General features: G+C 62.9%; 5 protein-coding genes and 1 pseudogene across 6 annotated transcripts; 3 read left to right on the top strand and 3 right to left on the bottom strand.

Moving 5' to 3' along the window:
- The first annotated feature begins 456 nt into the window (after positions 1–456).
- Positions 457–1,758, top strand: LOC136024023 (feather keratin Cos1-1/Cos1-3/Cos2-1-like). The gene is made up of 2 exons (XM_065699076.1): positions 457–644; positions 1,013–1,758. The coding sequence occupies exons 1-2, from the start codon at positions 465–467 to the stop codon at positions 1,355–1,357; spliced, it is 525 nt and encodes a 174-aa protein (XP_065555148.1). The 5' UTR covers positions 457–464; the 3' UTR covers positions 1,358–1,758.
- A 1,692-nt stretch (positions 1,759–3,450) lies between these two features.
- On the top strand, positions 3,451–4,426 carry LOC136023974 (feather keratin Cos1-1/Cos1-3/Cos2-1). The gene is made up of 2 exons (XM_065698998.1): positions 3,451–3,820; positions 4,109–4,426. The coding sequence occupies exon 2, from the start codon at positions 4,130–4,132 to the stop codon at positions 4,424–4,426; it is 297 nt and encodes a 98-aa protein (XP_065555070.1). The 5' UTR covers positions 3,451–3,820; positions 4,109–4,129.
- A 4,101-nt stretch (positions 4,427–8,527) lies between these two features.
- Positions 8,528–9,448, bottom strand: LOC136023871 (feather keratin Cos1-1/Cos1-3/Cos2-1-like; annotated as a pseudogene).
- A 2,324-nt stretch (positions 9,449–11,772) lies between these two features.
- On the bottom strand, positions 11,773–15,460 carry CDK5RAP3 (CDK5 regulatory subunit associated protein 3). 2 transcript variants are annotated; one of them, XM_065698847.1, is made up of 14 exons: positions 15,408–15,460; positions 15,161–15,218; positions 14,806–14,937; positions 14,628–14,728; positions 14,506–14,554; positions 14,103–14,281; positions 13,808–13,944; positions 13,545–13,689; positions 13,332–13,448; positions 13,153–13,228; positions 12,616–12,704; positions 12,333–12,538; positions 12,073–12,244; positions 11,773–11,980 (listed from the first exon to the last, which is right to left on the bottom strand). In XM_065698847.1, the coding sequence occupies exons 1-14, from the start codon at positions 15,411–15,413 to the stop codon at positions 11,915–11,917; spliced, it is 1,533 nt and encodes a 510-aa protein (XP_065554919.1). In that variant the 5' UTR covers positions 15,414–15,460; the 3' UTR covers positions 11,773–11,914. The 2 variants fall into 2 exon arrangements, with proteins under 2 accessions (XP_065554919.1, XP_065554921.1); XM_065698849.1 differs by having other exon boundaries at positions 13,153–13,225.
- An 894-nt stretch (positions 15,461–16,354) lies between these two features.
- Positions 16,355–19,306, top strand: PRR15L (proline rich 15 like). Its single transcript, XM_065699419.1, has 2 exons — positions 16,355–16,661; positions 17,454–19,306. The coding sequence occupies exons 1-2, from the start codon at positions 16,488–16,490 to the stop codon at positions 17,772–17,774; spliced, it is 495 nt and encodes a 164-aa protein (XP_065555491.1). The 5' UTR covers positions 16,355–16,487; the 3' UTR covers positions 17,775–19,306.
- PNPO (pyridoxamine 5'-phosphate oxidase) lies at positions 19,079–22,357 on the bottom strand. The gene is made up of 7 exons (XM_065699420.1): positions 22,206–22,357; positions 21,169–21,293; positions 20,463–20,562; positions 20,251–20,304; positions 19,924–20,052; positions 19,774–19,844; positions 19,079–19,702 (listed from the first exon to the last, which is right to left on the bottom strand). The coding sequence occupies exons 1-7, from the start codon at positions 22,248–22,250 to the stop codon at positions 19,537–19,539; spliced, it is 690 nt and encodes a 229-aa protein (XP_065555492.1). The 5' UTR covers positions 22,251–22,357; the 3' UTR covers positions 19,079–19,536.
- Between the last annotated feature and the right edge of the window lie 772 nt (positions 22,358–23,129).

Genomic DNA, 23,129 nt, shown 5'->3' with positions numbered 1-23,129 from the left:
CTGATCAAGGACTTTTCAGTCTTTCATGCTCTGTCAGCGAGGAGGGGCACAGGAAACCAAGACGGAACAGAGACAGGGCTTCAGCCAAACTATGCAAAGGGATATTCCTTACCATGTCATGTTGGGATAGCAACTGTGGAGAGTTAGCCAGAAGGGACCGATCACTGCTTGGGCCGTGCTGGGTATCAGTCAGTGGGTGCTGAGCAATTGCATTGAGCATCACTTGTGTTTTGTCAGCTGGGGCCTTTCCTCTCAGCGGGCTCATGCAAAACCCACCCGAGTGAAGCCAGGCTGACATCACCGGCCTGCAATGGACCCCTCTGGCACTCACTTTGTGTCTTCTGCCCACACTGACGCACGCTTGTCCCGGGAATCATGGCACCTCTCATCCCAGCACTCAAATGAAACAATAGTGAGGGAAGAGGCATGACATAAGCAGGAAGTGCAACGGCAGCATGGAGGGAATGAGCAGCACGTCCCATGTCATTACCTGCGATGTTTCCGTTCATCAGGAACGTGCAGGACAATGGCTGCCTGTGCAGTGCCTGCCTTTGTGCCTGAGGCACTGTGGGGTCAGTATAAAAGCCAGCCCAACGGGTCACTCTCTCCAGCTCTTCTGCCACCAGCCTCTCCTTGGGAACCAGGTGAGCTGGAGCCCCCATCCTCACCCAGCCCCTCCGATGGGACAGGGTGCAGCCTGCAGGGACACCTCAGCTGATGCCTGCTCCTCGGTGCTGTGTTAGTGCTCCGAGGTGGTGGCTGCGGGAGCGGGCAGAGCAGAGACGGTCTGTCATGCGCAGAGCGTCGGGGTGGGCTGGGGTGGCTCTTTGGCTGCAGACTGGTGCTGAGATGCTCTGTGCAGGTGTGGCAGGGCTGAGGCAAAGGATCCCTTGTTCCCCCTGCGCAGCCTCCACGTCCCCACACGAGAGGTGCCTTCTGCTCCCCTGGCTGTCTGTGCAGGCTGTTCCTCACGGGTCCCTGTGCTCTGCTCCCTCCCTGCCCTCTCTCGCAGGTGAAGCTGCAGCCCCGAGCCATGTCCTGCCCTGAGAAGTGCCAGACGTGCGAGCCGTGCCAGCCCTGCCGGCCCTGCCAGCCCTGCGGCCCGACCCCGCTGGCCAACAGCTGCAATGAGTGCTGTGTCAGGCAGTGCCAGAGCTCCACCGTCGTCATTGAGCCTTCCCCCGTGGTGGTGACCCTGCCCGGCCCCATCCTCAGCTCCTCCCCTCAGAACACCGTTGTGGGCTCCTCCACCTCCGCTGCCGTTGGCAGCATCCTCAGCGCCGAGGGAGTGCCCATCAACTCCGGGGGCTTCGACCTCTCCTGCATCACCAACCGCTACCGCTGCAGACCCTGCTAAAGCCACTGCTGACAGCCCAGCCAAGGAGCCCCGCGAGCCCAGCACATGACGCCAGACTGACCGACGGAGACTGCGGCCGTGGCGTGGAGAGGGGCTGAGCGTGCCCCACTCCTCCTGCCAAGGGAGTCAGCCCTGGGCAAGGGGCCAGCCTGGGCTCTCTCCAAACACGGCCACTGCCTCTCATTCCCTTCCTCCACTCTCTGCTTTCCCTCCTCTGCCTTTCTTGCTTCCTGCTCCCTGCAGCCTTGAGGCCCACCAAAGACAGCTTAAGGGGGGCCTGCCCACCCCTATCCGTCCATGGGGCACTGACTCCTGGCTGCCCGTTGAGATCCTTTCACTGTGAGCTCCTCTCGAGGCATCTTGTTTCCCTCTTTGGACTCATTAAACTCTGTTGCATCCCAGCCTCTGGCTCTGTGTGCTCCTTTGCTCTCCACATGCTCTCTAAAGCTGTGCAGGGAGAAACGAGATCTGCCGCCAGGAAACAAATGTGTTTGCAAGTGGAGCCTTCCTCCTTGCTAGGGGACAGGAGGGCAGGACACGCTGCCTGTGGCCTCCTTCAGACACTGTCCCGCAGGGCTGTGATTGACCTCTCTGGCTCCCCCACAGCCACTGACTGTGAGCCCTTCCCTCGCTGCATCTCTGCCCAGAGACGTTCCCCTTGTCCTCCCAGCAAGGCAACGTTGAGAGGGAATGGGCCGGAGAGACCGGCCCCGAAGGACGGGTGCCTGGGGGCGAAAGGCAGATGGAGGAGCTCTGGGACGGCCGAGGGAGCAAGGGTTCCTCTCCGCCACTGGCTCTGATGTGAGACCTTTGCCAGCAGAGTCAGGAAGAGCAGCACAAAGCAGGGCATCAGCACAGCGCATCCCCTTCACAGCCGCCTGCCCGCGAGGCTCCTGGGGGGGAACTTGCCCATGTGAGGCTGTGCCAAGGGCGATGCTGGGCTCGGCTCTGCCCACGGCTGTGACCCTGCACCTCGTGCCCAGGTACACGAGTGCAAAGAGCACCTGAGATCATCGCCCGCGGTCCTCTGAGGGAAACAGCAGCAGGAGAAAGGGAGCGCTGGTGGTGGCCCAGGGGGAAAGCAGGAAGAGCGCATGGGAATGACCAAGCCTGCTGGCACTTCTCATGGCAGTAACTGGGGCAGGACTCAGAGGAGCACGGCCGGCTTCCAGAGCCACCCTGCTGCTTTCCTCTTCTCCTTCCCCAGGAGGACAGGAGGAGAAAGACAGGTGAAAAGGTGAGGGGCTGACATACAGGCAGAGGGATTATTACCAACTCCCTTCACGGGCACCACAGACCTGATTTGGGCAAGGTTCATTTCATCAACTGACAATGAGAAACAGATCCGGATGGTGAGAAACGGGCAAAAAGCCTTAAAACGCCTTCGCCCCATCCCTCCTCTTTCTCACAGACTCAACTTCCCTCCTCCATTCATGGCTCCAGCTTTCAGCACACAGCGGGATGTGGACGGGGCGGCTGTGGCACAAGTTTCTATGTGTGTGAAGGGGACTCTGCCTGATGTGCTCATGCCAAAGCACAGGCTTTGGCTGGTTCCCCCTCAGCCACAATTCCCGGCTTTCCCAGGCACAGCTGGGAGCTCCTCAGACTGTTCTTGATGGGGGATCGGGAAGTCCTGGGGCTTGATCCCCACAGGAGCTGGACTCAAAGCTCTGTGGCTGCCCCTGGAGACCCAGGGAGCCTGTCCTGCCTCTCACAGCACATCACCACCCGGAGCCCTGCCCCTCCGGTTCAATCCCTGTTTGGTGCAAGGGCTCAGAGCCCACCTCACGCAGCCCCAGGCAGAGGAGCTGCAGAGGGCATCTGGCAATGGCCTGGACGTGAGGAGCCTGCGTCCCATCCCCGTCACCAGCAACCCTGCATCAGAAGGGCATTGAGTGAGGCTCCAGGGTCTGCATAGGTGGGCGGGCTTTCTTGGTCCTTCTCCTGTACCCGAGGCAAGAAATGGAGGCTGCAGGAGGCAGAGGCTGCGTTTTGGTCCCCTGGGCACCTCTGTGCCGTGTCCTGTCCCATGGGGGTCCTTGCGCACGTGGACAGGAGCACCAGAGCGGTGCCCATTTCCCACGTTGTGGCCACAAGCAAGCCCACAGGAATGAGCCAGGAGCACATCCCCTGCCTGCACGGGATGCACCAGCCCTTGATGTGAGGCTTCTGCTGCGCTCACGTGTTTCTGCCCGGAAACCCTTGGGCTTCTCACCCCGGCACTCACAGAAGCCTTCCTATGGCAAAGCACCTGAGCCGGGAAATTAAAAGGCAGCAGTGGCGGAAACCGGGACACGGCCCCTGCCATTACCTGGGAGGGTTTGCGTTTGCCGGGAGCTTGTCAGGAAATGAGCGCTGCCACAGAGGTGCCCGTGGGCCTGAGGCGCTGCAGGACGACTATAAAAGGCAGCCCAGGTCTCTGCTCTTCATCCACTTCTCTGGCCTCCTTCTCCTGGGATTCAGGTGAGTGCGAAGCCTCTTGTGCTGCTGCTTCCAGAGCAGGTCGTTCCTGCCCGTGTGCCTGAGCTGCTGGGGGCTGTGCTAGCGCAGGGCTGGGAGCTGCTTCTGCTGGGAGAGGGAAGGGGAGAGCAGGGCTTGTGCAGAGAGAGGCTGGCACTGAGCTGAGCTGGCTGCTGGGCTTGGAGGTGCTGAGCGTGCGCTGGGCCAGGAGCTGCCTTGGCTTGCCCAGGCCTGGCTGCAGAGCTGCTGCTGCCGTGTCCCATCCTCTGCTTGCCCCTGCCCTGTGTCCAGGTGAAGCTCCAGCACCCAGACATGTCCTGCTGCAACCCGTGCGTGCCCTGCCAGCCCTGCGGCCCGACCCCGCTGGCCAACAGCTGCAATGAGTGCTGTGTCAGGCAGTGCCAGAGCTCCACCGTCGTCATTGAGCCTTCCCCCGTGGTGGTGACCCTGCCCGGCCCCATCCTCAGCTCCTTCCCTCAGAACACCGTTGTGGGCTCCTCCACCTCCGCTGCCGTTGGCAGCATCCTCAGCTGCGAGGGAGTGCCCATCAACTCCGGGGGCTTCGACCTCTCCTGCATCACCAACCGCTACTGCTGCAGACCCTGCTAAAGCTGCTGCCAGCATCCTCAGTCAAGGACCTCCAAGACCCCACATCACGGATCCGGACAGGAGATGGAGCTTCGCGGCGCTGTTTCCTTCTCCCACTGTCCTCTCTATTCCTTTCCTGTCCCCACCTCCCGGAGCAGCCCAGTGGGGACCTCTTGGCCTCCCTCCCTCCCTGTGAGGGACAGGCAGACGGACACCCTGCAGGAGCTGCACCGCATCCTGGTGGTTGCCCCTGGTGCTCCCTGTGAGCCACCTCCTTTTCTTCTTTACCCTCATTAAAGTTGTGCTGCATCCAAGCCTGGGGCCTCAGAGTCCTTCCTTCTGTGGGAGCTCTTCCACTCTGCTCAGGGGAAAAGGTGGCTTCCTGGAGATAATTCATGTTGGTTGCAAAGATGACTTTTCCTCATTCCCAAAGGAATGCACTGAGTTACCTCCTGTGCTGTGTCCCTTGGAGCCGAGGAAGACATTCCTGACTACTGCACAGCAAATGACCATCAGTCCTTGCAGCTTTGCTGTATCTCTTCCCAGATGGCCCTGGAGCACGTTCAAGAAGAGGATGGCTCCAAAGGGTGGCAGGGGTAGGGATAAGGAGACAATAATTCCTGGGGACAGCTTCACTGCTGCCTTCTCCTCCATTCCATCCCCTGGTCTAGGGTCCATGGCTAGCACACAGAGGCACAGGTAGATAGGACCTCACACAGTGCTTCAGAGCCAGACATGCAGGGCTGAGGTAGTTCATGAGTTAGTACCGGTACCAGTCCCAAAGTGGAGTCCCACTGCCTGTGAATACACGAGATCATGGCTGTGCATCTGAGCCTGTTTGCAAAGAAACCAAACAAGAAACCACTTCTTTTTTAAGGCAAAAGCTAACAGCAACAGGCCAAATGGGTCTTTTTGAGCAGAAGCAGTCAGGAACTATCAAAGATGACAAGAAGAATTGTTCCCAGAGGATGTCAGCATCATACAGATAGAGAGAGAGGGAAGGACAGAAACAGACAGATGAAGAGCAGGCTGATGAGGGAAGGTGGGATGAGAGCAGATGCAGGGAAGGACAAGAGGACAGTCCAGGGCAAAGAGGTCTGTGAAGAAGCCGGAGGTCAAAGCAGTCTCGAGGGAGCTGTGGGGCCACCCCATGCCCAGTTTGACCGGCACAGCTCAAGCCCCAGTACAGCGCTGAAACCTGCTGGTTTTCACTGGGCACCCCTCTCTCAGTGGCAGGGATGCAGCCTGTTCCAATGCAACGCTGCAGCTACCGGAGGTGACAGCCACTCCTTACCCCAACCCTTCCGCACACCCTGGTACCCAGGGACTCGCCGCCTCCGGGCATGGTTCACTCTTGCCTCACCCAGAAGTTGTCTCCTCTGACACCAGGGTTCCATGAACTCGCCACAAAGCCAAGAGGGTTCATCAATGCAGTTCATGAAACAGCTCATGAAAGGGGGAACAAGGACACCGGGAGGCTGTAGAACAACACCACGCATCAGTTCCGGATGGGAAGAGGGAGCTGTATTCCCTCATCCTTGCCCTTAGAAAGGGCATCAATGCCAGGGCAAAGCACAAAGCCTTTGGTCCTAGCAACGTTCCTATCCTATCCAAATAAAGAGAGAAGCAGGGCAGCAGCAAAGGATATTTGTTTGTTAGTCCCATAGGCTCTCCTTGAGTTTCCCAAATCCATATGTTCATCCCATTTTCCTCTTCTTCTCAGTTGCAAAGTCCAGGTGGCCTTTCCCCAAAGCTGTGCCTGTATTTTCTTAAGGGCTCATCAATTTGCTATGGGAGACTTTTAGGCTTGGTTATTGTTATCCCTTGTCTATCAAGCTTGTGGGTTTGGTTACTGCATCCCCCTTTCCATATTATCCCACACTATTGACCATGCTGCCCGACTCCATCCAACCTATCCTCACACATGGGAGGATGGCTGGTCAAGGACTGCAGAGCTGGAAGGAGCTTGGCTTTCCCTGCCAGCTGGGCTGAAAACAACCCCATAGGAGTGCCCCACAACAATGCCTCCAGCCTGCAAGGGCTGCACTTTGGACCCACATTATGACAGCAATGACATAATCCTGTCCTGGGAATTCCTGGAATTCTCATCAGTCCTCAAAGCAAATATCCATGGGGGAGTGATCATGGTATAAACATAGGAATTAAAAGATAATAGGGCAGGAATCTCAAACACAGGCCATGTCATTAGCTGGCATGTTTTGCAACTCAGATGAGCCTTCCAGGAAATTATTGCTTCCACAAAGGATTTCTCAAGGCCTGGAGCGATGCGGGACCAGGACCGTTCTTAACTCATCTACTTCACTCCTTGTGGAACAGGAGAGTTGGAAGCTGTGGTCTCTTCCTCCAGGATGTGGTCTTGCCTGAGTGAACCTCCCAGCTCAGGGCTGTGATGAGGCGTGGGGCTGCCTGTAATGAAAGTGGGAAGTGGAGAAAAGGTCTGGTATGAAGGGATACTGAGGAGTCCATGAAGTGGATTCTGAGCTCCGGACTAGACAGGAGCCTTCTTGGGCCTGGATGCTCTTTGCAGGGTCCTTGAGATCCAAAGGTGAGGAATTACATGCGCTTTGCTGTACAGCCCCTGCCTCCTCACACAGTGGGTACCTTGCATTGCGGATTGACAGGCTGCTCCTCATCCAACCCCATGCTCTGCTTTCACCCACCCTCTCTCAAGGGACACATCCTGCTATGACCAGTGCAGGGAGCCCCACTGCCCACCAGCTCCAGTGAGCCCTGTGTCAGGCGGTGCCAGCGCTGTGTGGTTGTCATTGAGCCTTCCCCTGTGCTGGTGCCCAGCCCCATCCTCAGCTCCTTCCCAGAGAGATCCATTGTGGACTCTGTGCATTGGGAGGCCACGGTTCACCAAGGAGCCTTTTGCCTTGCTGGGGCTGGCTCGTGAGGGTTCTGTGCTGCCTGAGCACTGCCAATCCAGCTCTGGAGTGCCTGTAGGTTCCTAGCTGCCTATGTAGGTTCCTACCTGCCTGTCTAGGTTCCTAGCTGCCTGTCTAGGTTCCTACCTGCTTATGTAGGTTCCTACCTGCCTGTCTAGGTTCCTAGCTGCCTGTCTAGGTTCCTACCTGCTTATGTAGGTTCCTACCTGCCTGTCTAGGTTCCTAGCTGCCTGTCTAGGTTCCTACCTGCCTATGTAGGTTCCTACCTGCCTGTCTAGGTTCCTAGCTGCCTGTCTAGGTTCCTAGCTGCCTGTCTAGGTTCCTAGCTGCCTATGTAGGTGCATGGCTCCCCTTGAGCCTGGCAGCTCACAACCTGGTTTGACCAAGCAAGTGCTTTAACTACAGGGTAATGGGAGGAGAAAGGCTCCTTGGGGCAGAGGTGTGGGATCCCAGGCAGCCCTCGCAGTGTTTAGTTCCACCTTTTGGGCTGAGGTTTGGAGAAGGCAAAGGATGGGAGATGTGTGGTGAGCAATGGGGGTGGAAGACAAGACTCTACCCATCCCTTTCTCAAAGGCTGAGGAGGGCATTTGTGTGCGGGAAAGGAGCAAGTTGATGGTTGCTGGCCCTATAGGAGCCAGGGACATCTTCCTCAGTGTCTTGAACAGAGCCCAGCGCCTGTGTCTCACCCTTCCCTTCCTCCAGGAATGCCGATGCCTCTCCTTTGTGCCTGCAAGATCTCCCCGGAGTGATGCTGCTCTCTCTGGCAGCTGGGGATTGCATCCAGAGACAGAAGGACCACACAGAAGCCAAGGCTGGGATGCAGCAGAACTTTAATGAGTTGAAAGAGGGAAAGGAGCTCCTCTGAGCGGGGCCATGGTGCAGGGAACACCAGAGGACCTTGGGGTCTATGTCCCTTGGCCAGGCTGGAGTTTGCACCAGGTGTCTGCCTGCCCCTGAGGGGAAGAGGGGCAGCAGGTCCCTCCTTTGAAGGGGCTTAGCAGGTCAATACAGCCCAGGGAGCAGAAGACAACAGAGAAAAAGGAGAGAGAGAGAGAACAGGCAAGTTACAAAGGGCCACGTTTCCAGACTGCCCAGGCATGCCTCTTTCTGCCTTCGTTTGCAGGTGGAGCCATGGATGCTCAGTGCCTCTGAGAGCAATGGCCGGGATGTCCGTGCTCAGTCCATTACCATCTCCTGGGTTCCTGGTGTCCTTCAGTGGGGCGTCTGCAGCAGCTTTAGCAGGGTCTGCACCTGGTGCCGCAGTAGCGGTTGGTGATGCAGGAGAGGTCGAAGCCCCCGGAGTTGATGGGCACTCCCTCGCAGCTGAGGATGCTGCCAACGGCAGCGGAGGTGGAGGAGCCCACAACGGTGTTCTGAGGGAAGGAGCTGAGGATGGGGCCGGGCAGGGTCACCACCACGGGGGAAGGCTCAATGACGACGGTGGAGCTCTGGCACTGCCTGACACAGCACTCATTGCAGCTGTTGGCCAGCGGGGTCGGGCCGCAGGGCTGGCAGGGCACGCACGGGTTGCAGCAGGACATGTCTGGGTGCTGGAGCTTCACCTGGACACAGGGCAGGGGCAAGCAGAGGATGGGACACGGGAGCAGCAGCTCTGCAGCCAGGCCTGGGCAAGCCAAGGCAGCTCCTGGCCCAGCACACGCTCAGCACCTCCAAGCCCAGCAGCCAGCTCAGCTCAGTGCCAGCCTCTCTCTGCACAAGCCCTGCTCTCCCCTTCCCTCTCCCAGCAGAAGCAGCTCCCAGCCCTGCGCTAGCACAGCCCCCAGCAGCTCAGGCACACGGGCAGGAACGACCTGCTCTGGAAGCAGCAGGAGCAGCCTTTCCATCACCAAGAACCAGGCCCAGGGGAGTTCTTTTCAAGCCAAGAGCCCAAGAGTCCCCTCAGCCCAAACCCAGTCCCTCTCCACACCAAACCTTCTCCCCACTTCCATTCCCAGGACAGGCAGCCCCAACCCCGGCACAGCTCGGAGCTTCCAACTCACTTGCTGCTGAAGGAGAAGGAGCCGAGCGGAGTGGATGAGAGAGTCAAGATCTGCGATGATTTTTATACCGGTCCTGCACTGCCTCGGGTCCAGAGGAAGCCGCTGTGGAAGCAGTAATTTTCTGAGAAGCCCATCTGAAATGCAAAACATCCCAGGTAATGATACAGGCTCTGGCTCGGTTTCCTGCATAGCTGCCTTTTCATTTCCTTGTTTGGCCGTACCCACCTCCCCTTGGAGGCTCCTTTTCAGTTCTGGAATGGAGCCCCAGGGATTTCAGGGCGCATCGGTGCCAGCAGGAGTGGAGCATTGGTGAGGGCTGGATGGAGGGACAGGATGCACTGCTCCACTCTGCCTTCGAGGATGCTGGCTGGGAGGTGACAGGAGCTGTTGCTGGGTCCCCTTAGCAGTGTGGGCACCTCACGGTGCTCCTGCCTCATTCCCCCTCCTCTCTGTGGGCAGAACGTGGTGCTCCTCTCTGACATCCAGCATCTCCATGGAGGGCGGCTGCCCCCCTGCAGCCAGGCAGGGGTTCTCTGTGCCTGGGGAGGTGGGAGAGGAGGGAAGCCTCCATCTGCTCCCTGCAAGAACCCGAACACAGACAGGAGCTCTGTGTGTGAGTCCTGCTGCGGGCTCGGGGTCCCCGGCTGTGCAGAGGTGCTGTGGTGCCTCAGATGAGGGATCTGCCTGTTAAGCAGGAGCCCGTGTGGGGCTTTCTGCACCACCCAGTGCCTGTGTTTCTTCATCTTGGTTTTCCAATAGCAGGAAGAAAGCGGTGTCTGGACTCCAGTGAGAGACCTCCGTTAAACAGAGCCCTTCCGGTCTCAGGACGGGCTTTGGGGGTGAGCAGCAGTGCAGGGCCATGAAGGGGTACCCAGGCAGGGTGGCTCTGTCCATCCCTCGCCCCTGCAGCACCGTCTGCCTCTGCCTGGCAGCAGCTTCCCCTTCTGCTGCTCGGGAGGGCGAGCGGCTGGGAGCTGAGGGCTGCGCGGGACAGGTTGTGCCGGAGGGGCAGCGGTTGTCTTGGAGACACACGGGGGGTCCTGAGTCATTCCCACATCCCTGCTCCTGTTCCCGGTCAGCCCCGTTCCCAAGCGAGGGAATCAGCTCTCAACTGTCAGGGAAGAAGCTGAAGGTGTGAACGTTTGTCTGGGGTCCTGCAGCCCTCCAAGCGGCAGTCCCTCGCTGACACCTCCAAAGTCGAGGGCTGCACACCCACAGCGGGGTGGGATGGGATGGGATGGGATGGGATGGGATGAGATGGGATGGAATGGAATGAGATGGGATGGGATGGGATGGGATGGGATGAGATGGGATGAGATGGGATGGGATGGAATGGAATGAGATGGGATGGAATGGAATGGGATGGGATGGCATGGAATGGAATGAGATGGGATGGGATGGAATGGAATGAGATGGGATGAGATGGGATGGGATGGGATGGGATAACGGAGGCTCCATCCCCGCTCCCTCCCACCGCCGCCGCTCGGTGTTCTATTGGCAGGGTGGAGGCCTCGTTTGCATAGCCACACCCCTCACCGGGCGCACTCCTAATATGGTGCACGGCCACGCCCAACCCATCTTAGCCCCGCCCTTACGGGGACTGCGTATCCGCTGTCCTGCAGCGCCGTCTCCCGGCGGAACTGGGGAATTGCGGGAACCCCCAGACGGGAGCACCCCCCCTCGGTCCCCAACCCCCGGGTCCCCCATCCCCATCCCGGGCAGCCCCCAGGGAGGGAGCAGAGAACAAAGAGCAGGAGCACAAAGGCTCCCACAAGTGACACAGGGATAACGGGGGCTCTGGCACACCGGGGGGCACCCCACATCCCTGCTGGCCACCCCACAGCACCCTGCCAGCCCCATGGAGCCCCTTGGCCATGCTGACCCCATGGCTGTGAGAGCCCAGGAGGAGCCGGGGGGTGGCACTCAGGGGGGTGGGAGGAGCTGGTCGAGGTCCCTGGAGAACATGGACCCGGGTTCTGCACCTCAAAAATTGGCTGAGAGGGGGCAAGGGGGATGGAGGGACAAAGGGATGCAAACAGGGATGGAGGGAAGCAGGAAAGGATGCAGGGGTGGATGGAGAGACAAAGGGATGCAAGGAGGGATGCAAAGAGGGATGGAGGGAGGGATGCAGGGAGGGATGCTCACATCTTGCTCCCGCCCTATGGGGGGTCCAGCCCTACAGCAAAGCCCGACCAATGAGCATCTGTACAGTGAGAGGGGGCGGGACAAGAGAAGCACGCGGACCAATGGGGTGTCAGGAGGGGTGTGGTCACTGAGTGACGTCACTCAATCCTGCAGGCCCCGCCCAGGAGCTGCCCCGGGAGGGGGGGGTCCAGCCTTATCCTGTGGGTCCCCCCCATGTCCCACACACATCCCTAGAGCCCAAACCCCACCGAGACCCAAACCCAGGGGACTGAGGGGCTCCCTTCCCCACCTATAGTGAGTGCAGAGCAATGGGTGGGAAAAGGGTTTTGGCTTTATTCAGCAGCATCCACCTCCTCAATGAGGCCATAGACACATTACCAGCATCCCAAGGCTGTGAGTGGCGGGGGGGGGTGTGGGGTGTGGTTGGGGAGCAGGACACCCCCTCTGCCCCTCTCTCACAGGGAGATGCCCATCAGGTTCACTGGGCGCCCATTGTAGCGCTTGGAGACGTCGGCTTCGATCTGCAAGACAGAGGCAGAGAGGAATGAACGTCTGTGGGGGACAAAGGGGGGGCCCAGTGGGGTCTCCTTCCCCCCCTCCCTCCCTCCCTCACCAGCTTCTGCAGCTCCTTGGTCCTCTCCATCAGCCGGTCCAGCTTGGGCTCCAGTGCCCCCTGCTCCGCCAGCGCCTCCCGCCTCTTCTGCCCCATCAGCTCCTTCTTGGCCAGCAGCAGCTCCGCCTGCTTCAGCTTCTGCCGCAGCAGCTCACTGACACGGTCCACGTACCTGCAGGGGACAGCCAGGACCCCATCAGCCCCAGCCCCACCATGGGACAGCTCCCTTTGGCCTCCATCCCTATGGCCCCATTGAGGACCTGGGCGAGGCGAGGATCATGAAGAGGTGCTGCATGCTGCGGGTGCAGAGCTGGCCCAGCAGAGCCCGCGTGGTGGCCAGCAGCGAGCTCACATGGGCGCTGGTTTGGCCTTGGAGCACAGCGGGGGCCAGTTGGAACTGGGTCATGGCCACGATGTCGGCCTCTTCCGACATCTCCTCCAGGCGCTGGGACAGGAACAGCTCCAGCTGTGGGGACAGGGGTTGGGGGGACACTCCACTATGGCATCGTGGTGCCCCTTACCCAGCTCCTGCAGCGTCCTCACCTCCATGAGCTCGTCGATGAACTGGCTCCGGGTCTCGGTGTGTTCCAGCAGCGTCAGGGCATTGGAGCCGCAGGCAACCCCCTCGGGCACTGGGGATGAGCAGGGAAGCAGCAGGGGAGGGAGCTGCATGGCTCAGACACCCCATACCCCAACTTGTCCCGTACAGCATCACCCCCATGGCACTGTTTAGTGGGGTCAGGGCCCTGCATGGGGAGTGAAGGTGGAGGGGCAGCGGTAGGACAAGGGGTGATGGGTTTAAACTGAAACAGGGGAAGTTAAGGTTGGAGACAAGGCAGAAGCTCTTCCCTTTGAGGGTGCTGGGGCCCTTGAGTGTGCCCAGAGAAGCTCTGGCTGCCCCATCCCTGGCAGTGCTCAAGGCCAGGTTGGACACAGGGGCTTGGAGCAAGCTGCTCCAGTGGAAGGGGTCCCTGCCCATGGCAGGGGTTGGAGCAGGAGGAGCTTTAAGGTCCCTTCAACCCAAACCACTCTGGGATCCTGTGATTTGGACCCTCCATGTCCCTTTGCAGCCGTGCTCACCCTCAGTGCCTGCCTCCAGCACCGTGATCTGCACCTCCTGGCTCTCCCCATCTCCCCAGTCAATGCCATCATCCTGCTGCAGAAGGACGGGCACCGTGTGCGATGGGGATGCCGGGGACAGCCCAAGGTCCCCAGCCCAGCCCTGGAGCAGGGCCAGACCCCAGGAGCACAAATCACACCTGAGCACCAGACTCTACGGTGATCCCCCAGTCGATCCCCTCGCTCTGGGCTCCCCCATTGGCAGCGGCACCATCACCCACGGCAGCCGGCTCCAGGGTGAAGTCTCCCCAGTCGATCTATGGGGAGAAGGACAAGAGAGCCCCTGAGACCCCAATGGGGGCAGAGCCGGATGGGGCTCCCACCCCCTGCACCGCAGCCCGGCCGGGACGCACCGAGTCCTCTTTGGGCTGCTCCGGCTCCTCCTGCAGCTCCGGGCGCTCCACGCGCAGCGGCCGCAGCCCCGTCCTCCACTCGTACACGGTGGCGTTGCCCCTGCTCCCCACGAACCGCAGCAGGGGCAGCACCAGCTCTGCAGGGCTGGCGGCCCCCATGGGGACATCAGTGCCCGGCACCCCCAAAACCCCACCGGGGTCCCTCAGGGTGAGCCCCATGGGGAGGGGACATGCGGGGGGGGTCCCTGCACCCCCAAACCCACCTCTCGCACACGAACTCCACGCAGGCCTGGTACAGCTCAATGGCCTCGGCGAGCGCGCTGGCTCCTGTCCCCACCTCAGACAGCAGCGATGGCAGGTCCTTCACCAAGGCCAGCAGCTCCTGGCGCACGTTGTCACCCTGCGGACAGAGCAGCCCAAACCTCCCTGTGCTGCCTTCCCCTTCTCCTCGCATAAGAAGGAGCATCGCGGGGTCACGCTCAGCTCCATGGGGACATCCTGAAGAGCCCGATGCTGGTGCCCGGGGCTGCACTGGGGCACAGCAGCGGGCTCACTCACGGTGATGCCGTACTGCTTGCAGGAGGAGCAGAAGCGCTCCCGCAGCTCCGCTGCTCCCAGCTGGCATTCCTCCTCGCGGCGCACAAAGTCCTGCTGCGCCTGCTGGCACCGGCCGATCTGCTTCCGCAGCGACGGGATCTCGTAGCTGATGCTGCGCACCAGGAGGCTGGCGAGCTCGGCTGCACAAGGGGGGGAAATAGGGGCTGAAAGCCAGGGCCAGACACCCAGGAGGTCCTCAGGGTGCTGCGGCCACCTCGGTTGCTTTCCCAGCCATGCAGAGGGGGGGACTTGGCAGCCCAGCGCATCCTGCCCCTTCCCCTGCGCACCCCATCTTCATCCCAGTTTGGAGACTGAAAGCCACCCATTGACCCCCTCCAAAGGGCTCCCTCCGGAGCTGCCTCACCCAGGTAGGTGTTCTCCTTCTCGTAGAGGGACACGATCTCCTGCCAGTCCTGAGGAGGAAGGAGAAGGTGACAATGAGTGAACACCAGCCCATCACCCCATGCCCCTGCGGTCCACGCTCACCTTCATGCGCTGGGACGAGTAGCGCCCAAAGAGGTTCTTGGTGGAAGCCTCAGTGCCCTTGAGGATCTCCACGATCCTCAGGCAGTGGAAGTAGTGCAGGTCTGCGATGGAGGGAGGGATGCGGTCACTGGGGTCTCTGTCAGGGGTGTCGTCCCCCCCGGCCCCAGGCCGCACTCACAGGCCCCATCCAGCAGCTGCTTTATCTCCTGGTTCTCCGGCATGTCCTGGATGGCCGCGTTGATCTTCTCGCGGATGGCCAGGACCTGGCTCTGCCATTTCAGGTTGCAGTGCCTCCTGTCCACCAGCCAGTCTGCGGTGCAGGGGTCGGCACGGACAGGGGCGCTGGGGGGGCGGCTCACCCCGACGGGGTCACCCCCCGAGTGCCCCATCCCCAACACAGGGATAAAGCCCCAGCTCCTTCCCAAGCTTCGGGAAGGGCTGGAGGGGAAAGGGGGGGATCAACCCGGCACGGCACCGAGGACACGAGTGACAGAACCCCCCGACCCCATCCCACCCTGTGGGGGTGCCCGTACCCAGGAGCTTCCCGGTCTGGATGTCGATGGGCACGTTCTGGTAGTCCTGGGGAGAGACCTGCGGGGGGGCGAGAGGCGGCGGATGGAGCGCGGCTGGGGCTGGACCAGGGCCCCTTCCCCGCTGTCCCCGTCCCTGTCCCCGCTCCCGGTCCCGGTCCCGATCCCGATCCCTGTCCCCGGTCCCGGTCCCGGTCCCGATCCCGATCCCGATCCCGATCCCGATCCCGATCCCGGCCCCGGTCCCCACCTGCATGATGCCACCGCTCCAGTTCCGCTGTCCCCCCCCCTTCACTCCCCGATCTCCGCCCCGCCTCAGCCAATCCCCGGCCACGGCGCTGTGTATTTCATCCAATCAAAACGCGTTCCGTTGAAAGGACTCCGCCCCGTTGGACCAATCAGAAGGGAGCGGCATAGCGACAGTGCCACGCGCCGGCACCCCGGTTGGCTGAGATCGGGCGGGGGAGGAGGCAGCGCTGACCAATCGGGAGAGGAGGAGGCAGCGGGCCGCGGGAGCGCGTGCGCAGTGCAGCGCAGCGCATCTCTGGTTGATCCCGGGGTAGATCCTATAGGAATGCCCGGGTGCCCGCAGGGCAGGTCCCGGCTCCCCCAGCACGGGGCCGGGATCCCCGTGGGGTCCCCACCCGCTCCTCAGGGGGTCGTGGGTCCCTTGAGCATCCCCGGGGGTTGATCCTAAGCAGATCCCACAGAGACCTCTGCGTGCCCCAGCGCGGAGCCTGGATCCCTGGGGGGCGCCCACGCAGGTCACAGGTCCTATAGGGATCCCCAGATCCCCCCAGAGGGTCCCCCAGATCCCTCCGGGGTCCCCAGATGCCCTTCATGGGATCCTGCATCCCTTGGGGATGCCTCTGCAGGGAGGGACCCAGAGCAGATCCCGGATCCCTCAAGGATCCCCAACCACCCCCAGGGGATCCTGCATCCCCTTTGCGGCCGAGAGGGGAGGACCCGAAGCAGATCCCACATCCCCCAGGGATGCTCTTGCTGCTGTTTCCACCGGGAGCAGCCACCCCGGGATGCCCACGGGACCCCGAGGCGGGGGGATCCCTGTGTGTCCCTACGGGACGTGCCCGCGGGGCAGCGGGCGCCGGGGGCGGGCGGGTGCAGCGGGAGGCAGGAACCGGTCTGGCAGCCGCTGGTTTCGGCTGATCCCACCGAGCCCGCTCCCTCCTCATGCCCTTAACCCCCGGCTGCCCGCAGCGCTCCGTGCGTGCAGCCGCCGTGCCCGTCTCACATCGGGGCAGGGGCAACCGGTGCCACGGGCAGCGCCGGGAGCCGCCGGGGCCGGGGCTCAGCCCCGGGTTCCCCCGTCATGAATATTCAACCCCGGCCTGGCCCGGCCCCGCTGTTTGCTCACGCAGGAGGGGTTTGGTCGCGGGTTCACCTTGACCGGCAGCAAACGGGGCAGCGGCAGGTACAGAACCCAACCGGAGCCATCCCGGCACCCCCGGAGCCCGGCGGCTGCAGCGGACACCGGGAGGTGCAGGTACCGGGAATGGGGTGTCCGTGGTGGGCAGCGGGATGTGGGAATCCCCGGCGCCAGCCCCGGTGCGTGGTTTGGGGACAGATCCCACCCGGCCCTGGCAGGACGGGGCATGGAGCTGGGGGGGGGGGGACAGACACAGCACATGAGCCCCCGGGGGCACCGGTGTCCACCTGGGGTGGTGGTCGCAGTCTTGGTGTCCTTGTCCCCTTATCCCGGCACCTGAAAGCGATGCCGAAGGCACCATCCGGGAGGAGCTGAGTGCCGTGGGGTCATGGAGCCGTGCTGGCCCCCGGGACAGGGATGGGGCGCTGGGAATCCCCTTCCTGCAGGGGATCCCGTTTGGCTCCTCTGCTCGGGAGCCGCCTTCCCTGGTCCCTGCCCTGGAGCCACACTTGGCACTGGAGCCTTCCTGGATTGCCGGAGCCTTCCGGGGTGCAGCCGGGGCCTCTGCAGCAGGGCTGGGCGTGGGGCAGGGACCCCCAGCAGGGACCCTGGCACCTCCACAGCTCCCTCCTGCTTCCCAGCTCCTGTTTGCTCACTGGGCTCCCTCCCTATCCACTCCCGTGGCAGATCCAGGGAGCGTGTCCCTGGAGCTTGGCAATGCCCAAATCCCAGGAGCATCCCTCCCGGCGCCTCCTGCCCTGTGTCCCCTATGAGCACAGCCAGAGCGAGAACCACCTTTGGCAAACACGGCACAGATCAGCAACCCGTATCCCTCGTCCATCCCGCTCCTTGGCTCAGGAATGCCAAGGGACACCCCGGGAAGGATTCCATCCCCTGTCTCCATCCCAGGGCGTAGCGGCGATGGCCGAGAGCCACGGCTGGTGGAAGCTGACGTTCCTGCGCAAGCGGCAAGCGGCACCCACGGTGCTGTACGAGAGCCCCGACAGCTTCGGTACCGGCACCGGTGCCGGTGCCAGCCAGGAAGGGCCGGGGCCGGAGGGGCCGCCCGGGTTGGCGGCGCGGCTGGAGAAGCTGGTGGACAAGAGCAGCAAGGGCAAACACGTCAAGGTCTCCAACTCGGGGCGCTTCAAGGAGAAGAAGAAAGTGAGGGCGACGCTGGCCGAGCATCCCAACCTCTGCGGCGGCGGCGGCGAGCAGGAGGAGAAGTGACCTGGATCATCGTCACCTCCCAGGAATGCCGGCCCAAGGGGATTCGGAAGGGGGAATGACCGGTGTTGATTGAAGGGAGAAGCAAAGACCCTGAGTAATTGCAGCCAGAGGGAGAACTGGGAAGCAGAGCCAGGCTCCCGGACTGGAGGAGACCCCCGAGCACTGACTGGTTCATACTGGGATGAAGGATGCTCACCCTGGTTGCTTGCCACGGAGCACCGGAGTCATCGCACACCCAGTTCTACCACGGCTCCGATCCCATTCCCGATCCCCTCCTACCCATCACTCCTGCAGGGGGGGTCCATGGGGCTCATGCCCAAGCCCAAGGGGCTGCGTGGCCACGGGCAGAGCCAGTGATGCAGAGCCGTGTCCTTGCCAGGATCACCCCCAAAACGAGGGATGTGACACAGAGGGAACAACCCTATGGGGAGAGTGCCCCCTGAGCTGCCCCCATGGGGCCTCCGGGCTTCCCAGGAGGAGCCGGATTCCTGCTTACATCGGGAATCACTTCCTGGTCCTGGAAGCACCCAGAGCCAGGCCGGGGCTGTCGGGGTTGTCGGAAGCTGATAATTCACCACTGTTAATAAATGGGGTGTGGAAGCAAAGCCCCCTTGGGGGGCAGGGGGGGAGCTCAGGGGACCCCCCAGCCCCAGCCTGGCAGAGCCGAAGCTGCCACCACCGGGAAGCCCTGACCCTGCGGAAGGGGGGACACGGCGGGGGGGGGGGGGTGCCCGTCCCCGGTGCTGCCACCCCTGGGTGCCCTCCCCTGTGCCGCTGGGTGCGGCCGAGCCTGAAGTCAACAGCAGCAGCCACTTCCCAGCGATGACAAAAGCCGGATGGTGCCAAGTGCCGGAGTCCAACCCCCCCCCCCCAACCCCCCCGGTTCGCTCTGTTTGCTCTGCCCCGGCTCACAGCCTGCTCTTTGTCCCCACAGGATCCTGCCCCACACGGAAGGGAGGGAGAGCAGGGAGGTGTCAGCACCGATTCGGTGCCCATAGGCTCGGCTGCGCCCATCCCCGTGGTATCTGGGCACGGAGCTGCCGCCTCGTGTTGGCCCCACTGTCCCCTCTCCCTGCCACCCACCCCAATGGGATCCCCATCCATGGGGCACGATCCTGCCCCGAGAGCCAGTGACCGGGAGAGCAAACACGGAGCCAGGGAGGGCGAATGCGATGGGAGGACGTGACCCAGGGGACCGAGGGCTGCAGCACCCCATGGGGCCGGGACCCCCCGGCTGCACCGGCTCTGGAGAGCGCAGCCCGGCCCCGTGTGGGTAAATATTAACGAGAGCCAGCACGCAGCGCTGCAGTGATTGGGATTTATTATGGCCAAGCTTAGCCAAGCAGCTGGAGAGCGGGGTTGGGGGGGGGGGAACAGGGAGAGGAACCCCCAGGTTGGGGTCCCCTGGTTATAGAGGGAGATGGGGTCCGGTGGTGGCAATGCACAGCCACGCGCAGGGCTGGTGCTAATGCCACGATTGAATAAGTTATTGCACAATTAAATCAGTTCTTGCACACTTGCGGGGCTCTAAACACGAGGCAGTGGTGTCGGGGGGGGGATCACTGAGGTCTGTTTTGGTCCATCCACAACCATGAACGTGATGAATTAAGCAGGGGAAGGAGCCGGTCAATGGGGCTGGGGCATAGCCCCCCCACACACACACACACATCACCCCCCCAGCGCTGGGCACGGCGCAGGGCAGCTTCCGAGCCCATTCCCAAGGGATAAGCCCAGACAAAACGCTCCCGATGGACAGGGGACATCAGGGCGCGAAGCGCTCGAAGACCCACGGGCCCTCGCCGCGGTGGCTCATGGCACCCAGCGGCTCGGAGCCGTCCCGCAGCCGCCGGAAGACGATGCGGTCGTGCAGGCGGTTGCTTTGCCCCTGCCAGAACTCCACCACGTCCGGGCGCAGGATGTAACCCCCCCTGGCACAGGACCACGGGGCTCAGTGGGGTCCAGCGGGCACCAGCCCCGCGCCGCAGCCCCCAGCACTCACCAGTACGGCGGCTTCGGCACCGGCGCATCCCGGTACCGCTCCTCCAGCTCCGCGTTCCTCTTCCTTAGGTACTGCAGGGGAAGCGGGTGAGCGGGAGGGAAGCGCCGGAGCTCCCGGGGCCGTTCCATGGGGAGCGGGCTGGGTGCTCACCTCCCTGTCCGGAATGACGGTGCTCTGCCGGCTGACCACAGCCCCGAGCTGGCTGCTCCTGGGACGGGAATGGAAGTACCGCTCCGATTCCTCCTCCGGCAGCCGCTTCACCGAGCCCTCGATCCGGACCTGTGCCGGGCACCGCTATCCCATCAACGGGGCCGCATGGACCTCAAGGGAGGAACTGCCCCATCCCATCACATCTCATCCCCCCCATCCAAGTGGGAGCCCCAAAATCCCACCCCACGTGTGGAGCACCCACGTGCCGAGGGCCTGACCTATGGGTGCTCCCTCTGCTCCCCATATCCCGGGGGGAACCCAGCTCACCTGCCGGTTGAGGGGCTCCCAGTAGAAGACCAGGGAGGCGAAGGGATTCGTATCCTGGGATGCGACGGGGAGAAGATGTCAGCGAGCAGAGGACCCCAAAGGTGCGCGGGGCAGGACCCAACCTGGGGCTGCTTCCCCTCTCTGAGAGCCACGGCCCCGGTGTTCCCTCCCCAGGAGCAGCCCCCTTGGATCCTCCATAGCTGCAGCCTCACCAGCTCCTTCCCCTTGCGGCTCTCGTGGTTGGTGAAGAAGCGGAAGCCATCCTGGCCGAAGCCCTTCAGCAGCACCATGCGGGCCGAGGGCTTCCCGTCCCTGCAGAGGGGATCATAGAAACACCACGGAATGGGCTGGCTTGGAAGGGACCTTAAAGCTCCTCCAGCTCCGACCCCTGCCATGCGCAGGGACCCCTTCCACTAGAGCAGCTTGCTCCAAGCCCCTGTGTCCAACCTGGCCTTGGGCACTACCAGGGATGGGGCAGCCACAGCTTCTCTGGGCACCCTGTGCCAGCGCCTCAGCACCCTCACAGGGAAGAGCTTCTGCCTAAGAGCTCAGCTCAGTCTCCCCTCGGGCAGGTTCAAGCCATTCCCCTTGGCCTGCCCCTACAGGCCCTTGTCCCAAGCCCCTCTCCAGGTTCCTGCAGCCCCTTCAGGCACTGGAGCTGCTCTCAGGTCTCCCCTTCAGGAGCCTTCTCTTCTCCAGGCTGCCCCAGCCCAGCTCTCTCAGCCTGGCTCCAGAGCAGAGCTGCTCCAGCCCTCGCAGCATCCCCATGGCCTCGCATCCTTGGTGCACGGGGTCGATCCCCTCCCTCCACGATGGTGATGCTCCTCTTGAGGCTCTCCCCTCTCCAACCCATCCAGGTCCCAATGGGCAGGTCCCGTGTGTGTCCCCCCCCCCCATACCCCCCCTCCGCACCCTCACCTGGTGCAGGTCGCCAAGCACATGGCGTTGGCCTCCCCGATGTCCGGGCAGCTCACGGCCTCCTCGAACCAGACTCGGAACTGCTCGATGGGGTCACGGGAGGCCAAGTGCTGCTCCTCGAAGGCCTGGGGACACCGGGGACAGGGTGAAGGGGGGGGGGCACCCTTTGGGGACACCGCCAGCACTGCGCCGGGGGGGGGCACAGCAGAGACAAGGGCATGGCCAAGGCATGGGTCCCCCCCCCACCCCGGGTGATCCATGCAGGGGATGGGGTGACCCCAGCTCCAGGGCAAGGGGGGGAACCCCCGGGTCTTGGGGGGGGCACCCCAATACAGGGGCACAATGAGCACCGGGGGGGCACCCCAATACAGGGGCACAATGAGCACGGGGGGGGGACCCCAATACAGGGGCACAATGAGCACGGGGGGGGGGGAGCACCCCAATACAGGGGCACAATGAGCACCGGGGGGGCACCCCAATACAGGGGCACAATGAGCACGGGGGGGGGGGACCCCAATACAGGGGCACAATGAGCACGGGGGGGGGGACCCCAATACAGGGGCACAATGAGCACGGGGGGGGGGACCCCAATACAGGGGCACAATGAGCACGGGGGGGGGGGAGCACCCCAATACAGGGGCACAATGAGCACCGGGGGGGCACCCCAATACAGGGGCACAATGAGCACGGGGGGGGGGGACCCCAATACAGGGGCACAATGAGCACGGGGGGGGGGACCCCAATACAGGGGCACAATGAGCACGGGGGGGGGGGGGCACCCCAATACAGGGGCACAATGAGCACCGGGGGGGGGGGGGGCACCCCAATACAGGGGCACAATGAGCACGGGGGGGGGGCACCCCAATACAGGGGCACAATGAGCACGGGGGGGGAACCCTATAGCCACGGTCACCACCAGCACGTGTGTGGGTCACTCCAGGACGCGGGCCAGCCCGGGGGGGGTCAAAGCAGCCCCAGGTCCCACCCGGACCAGGGGCCCATTGCCCCCCCCCATTCGTCCCCCACTTTGTCCGCACCTCCTCGTCCCCCCGGTAGCTCTTCCGCAGGGGCCCCAGGTCCATCCCGGCCGATGGGCGCCGAGCGGAGCCCGGCGGAGCCAACCGGACCCCCCCACCGCCACAACCCCGCAATGGTCCCGTCCACGGCCATGCCTCTCCCCTCCACACAGCCAATAGGAAGCGCCCTTCGCAGTGACGGACACTGAGAGCTTGGAGCCAATTGGAGGAGAAGGAGGAGGAGGCGGGACGCGGAGACCCGGAAGGAGAGCGAGGGCTGTAAACAGACACATGGAGGGGCTCTTAAAGGTACAGCGCCCCGCGGGGACGGGCGGGGGGAGCCGGGGGAAGGGACAGTGCGGAGTGGCGGGGGGGGGCGTGGGGATTTGGGGACCCTGGGGATGGGGCAATGGGGACCTGATGAAGAGCCCCTCTCCAGCATCCAGCCACGGGGACCCAGTTTGTGGGTGGCACTGGGACGGATGAGGGGACCACAGGCGGAGTGGGACGGGGATGTGCTGGTCCTGCCCACGGCTCAGCGCCCACTGTGACCCCGCAGGCATCAGTAACAGCAACGTCCAGTTCCTCAAGAGGCCGCGGGGCTGCTGGAGAGGAACGCGGCCACAGAGGTGGGTCTTGACCCCCACGTGTCCCTGTGTCCCCATCCCGTGCGGCTCCGTGCCCCATGGCTGCTGTGCACCGCAGCCATGGGTGTCCCCAGCACCGTCTCCAGCAGCCCCGCTCTGTCCCCACAGCCTGGGGGGCTCCAGCCCTGCTCCTCGCCCACCCCAGGGGAGCAGAGCTCTGCCCCGGCCAGCATCCCCCGGAGCCCCCGCCGCCTGCCCCGAGGCACCGAGGAGGGGCCCGGGTCCGGTCCCGTCCCCCCCCCAGCCACGCTCACCGACACCCCCTGCCTCTGGGAGCAGAGCGGGGGCAAGCGGTGCC

This window comes from Lathamus discolor, chromosome 20 (assembly GCF_037157495.1).
Source record: "Lathamus discolor isolate bLatDis1 chromosome 20, bLatDis1.hap1, whole genome shotgun sequence".
Classification (NCBI taxonomy): Eukaryota; Metazoa; Chordata; class Aves; order Psittaciformes; family Psittacidae; genus Lathamus; species Lathamus discolor.
Note: the sequence above shows the minus strand (reverse complement) of the source record. Positions and strands in the feature narration are given on the sequence as shown.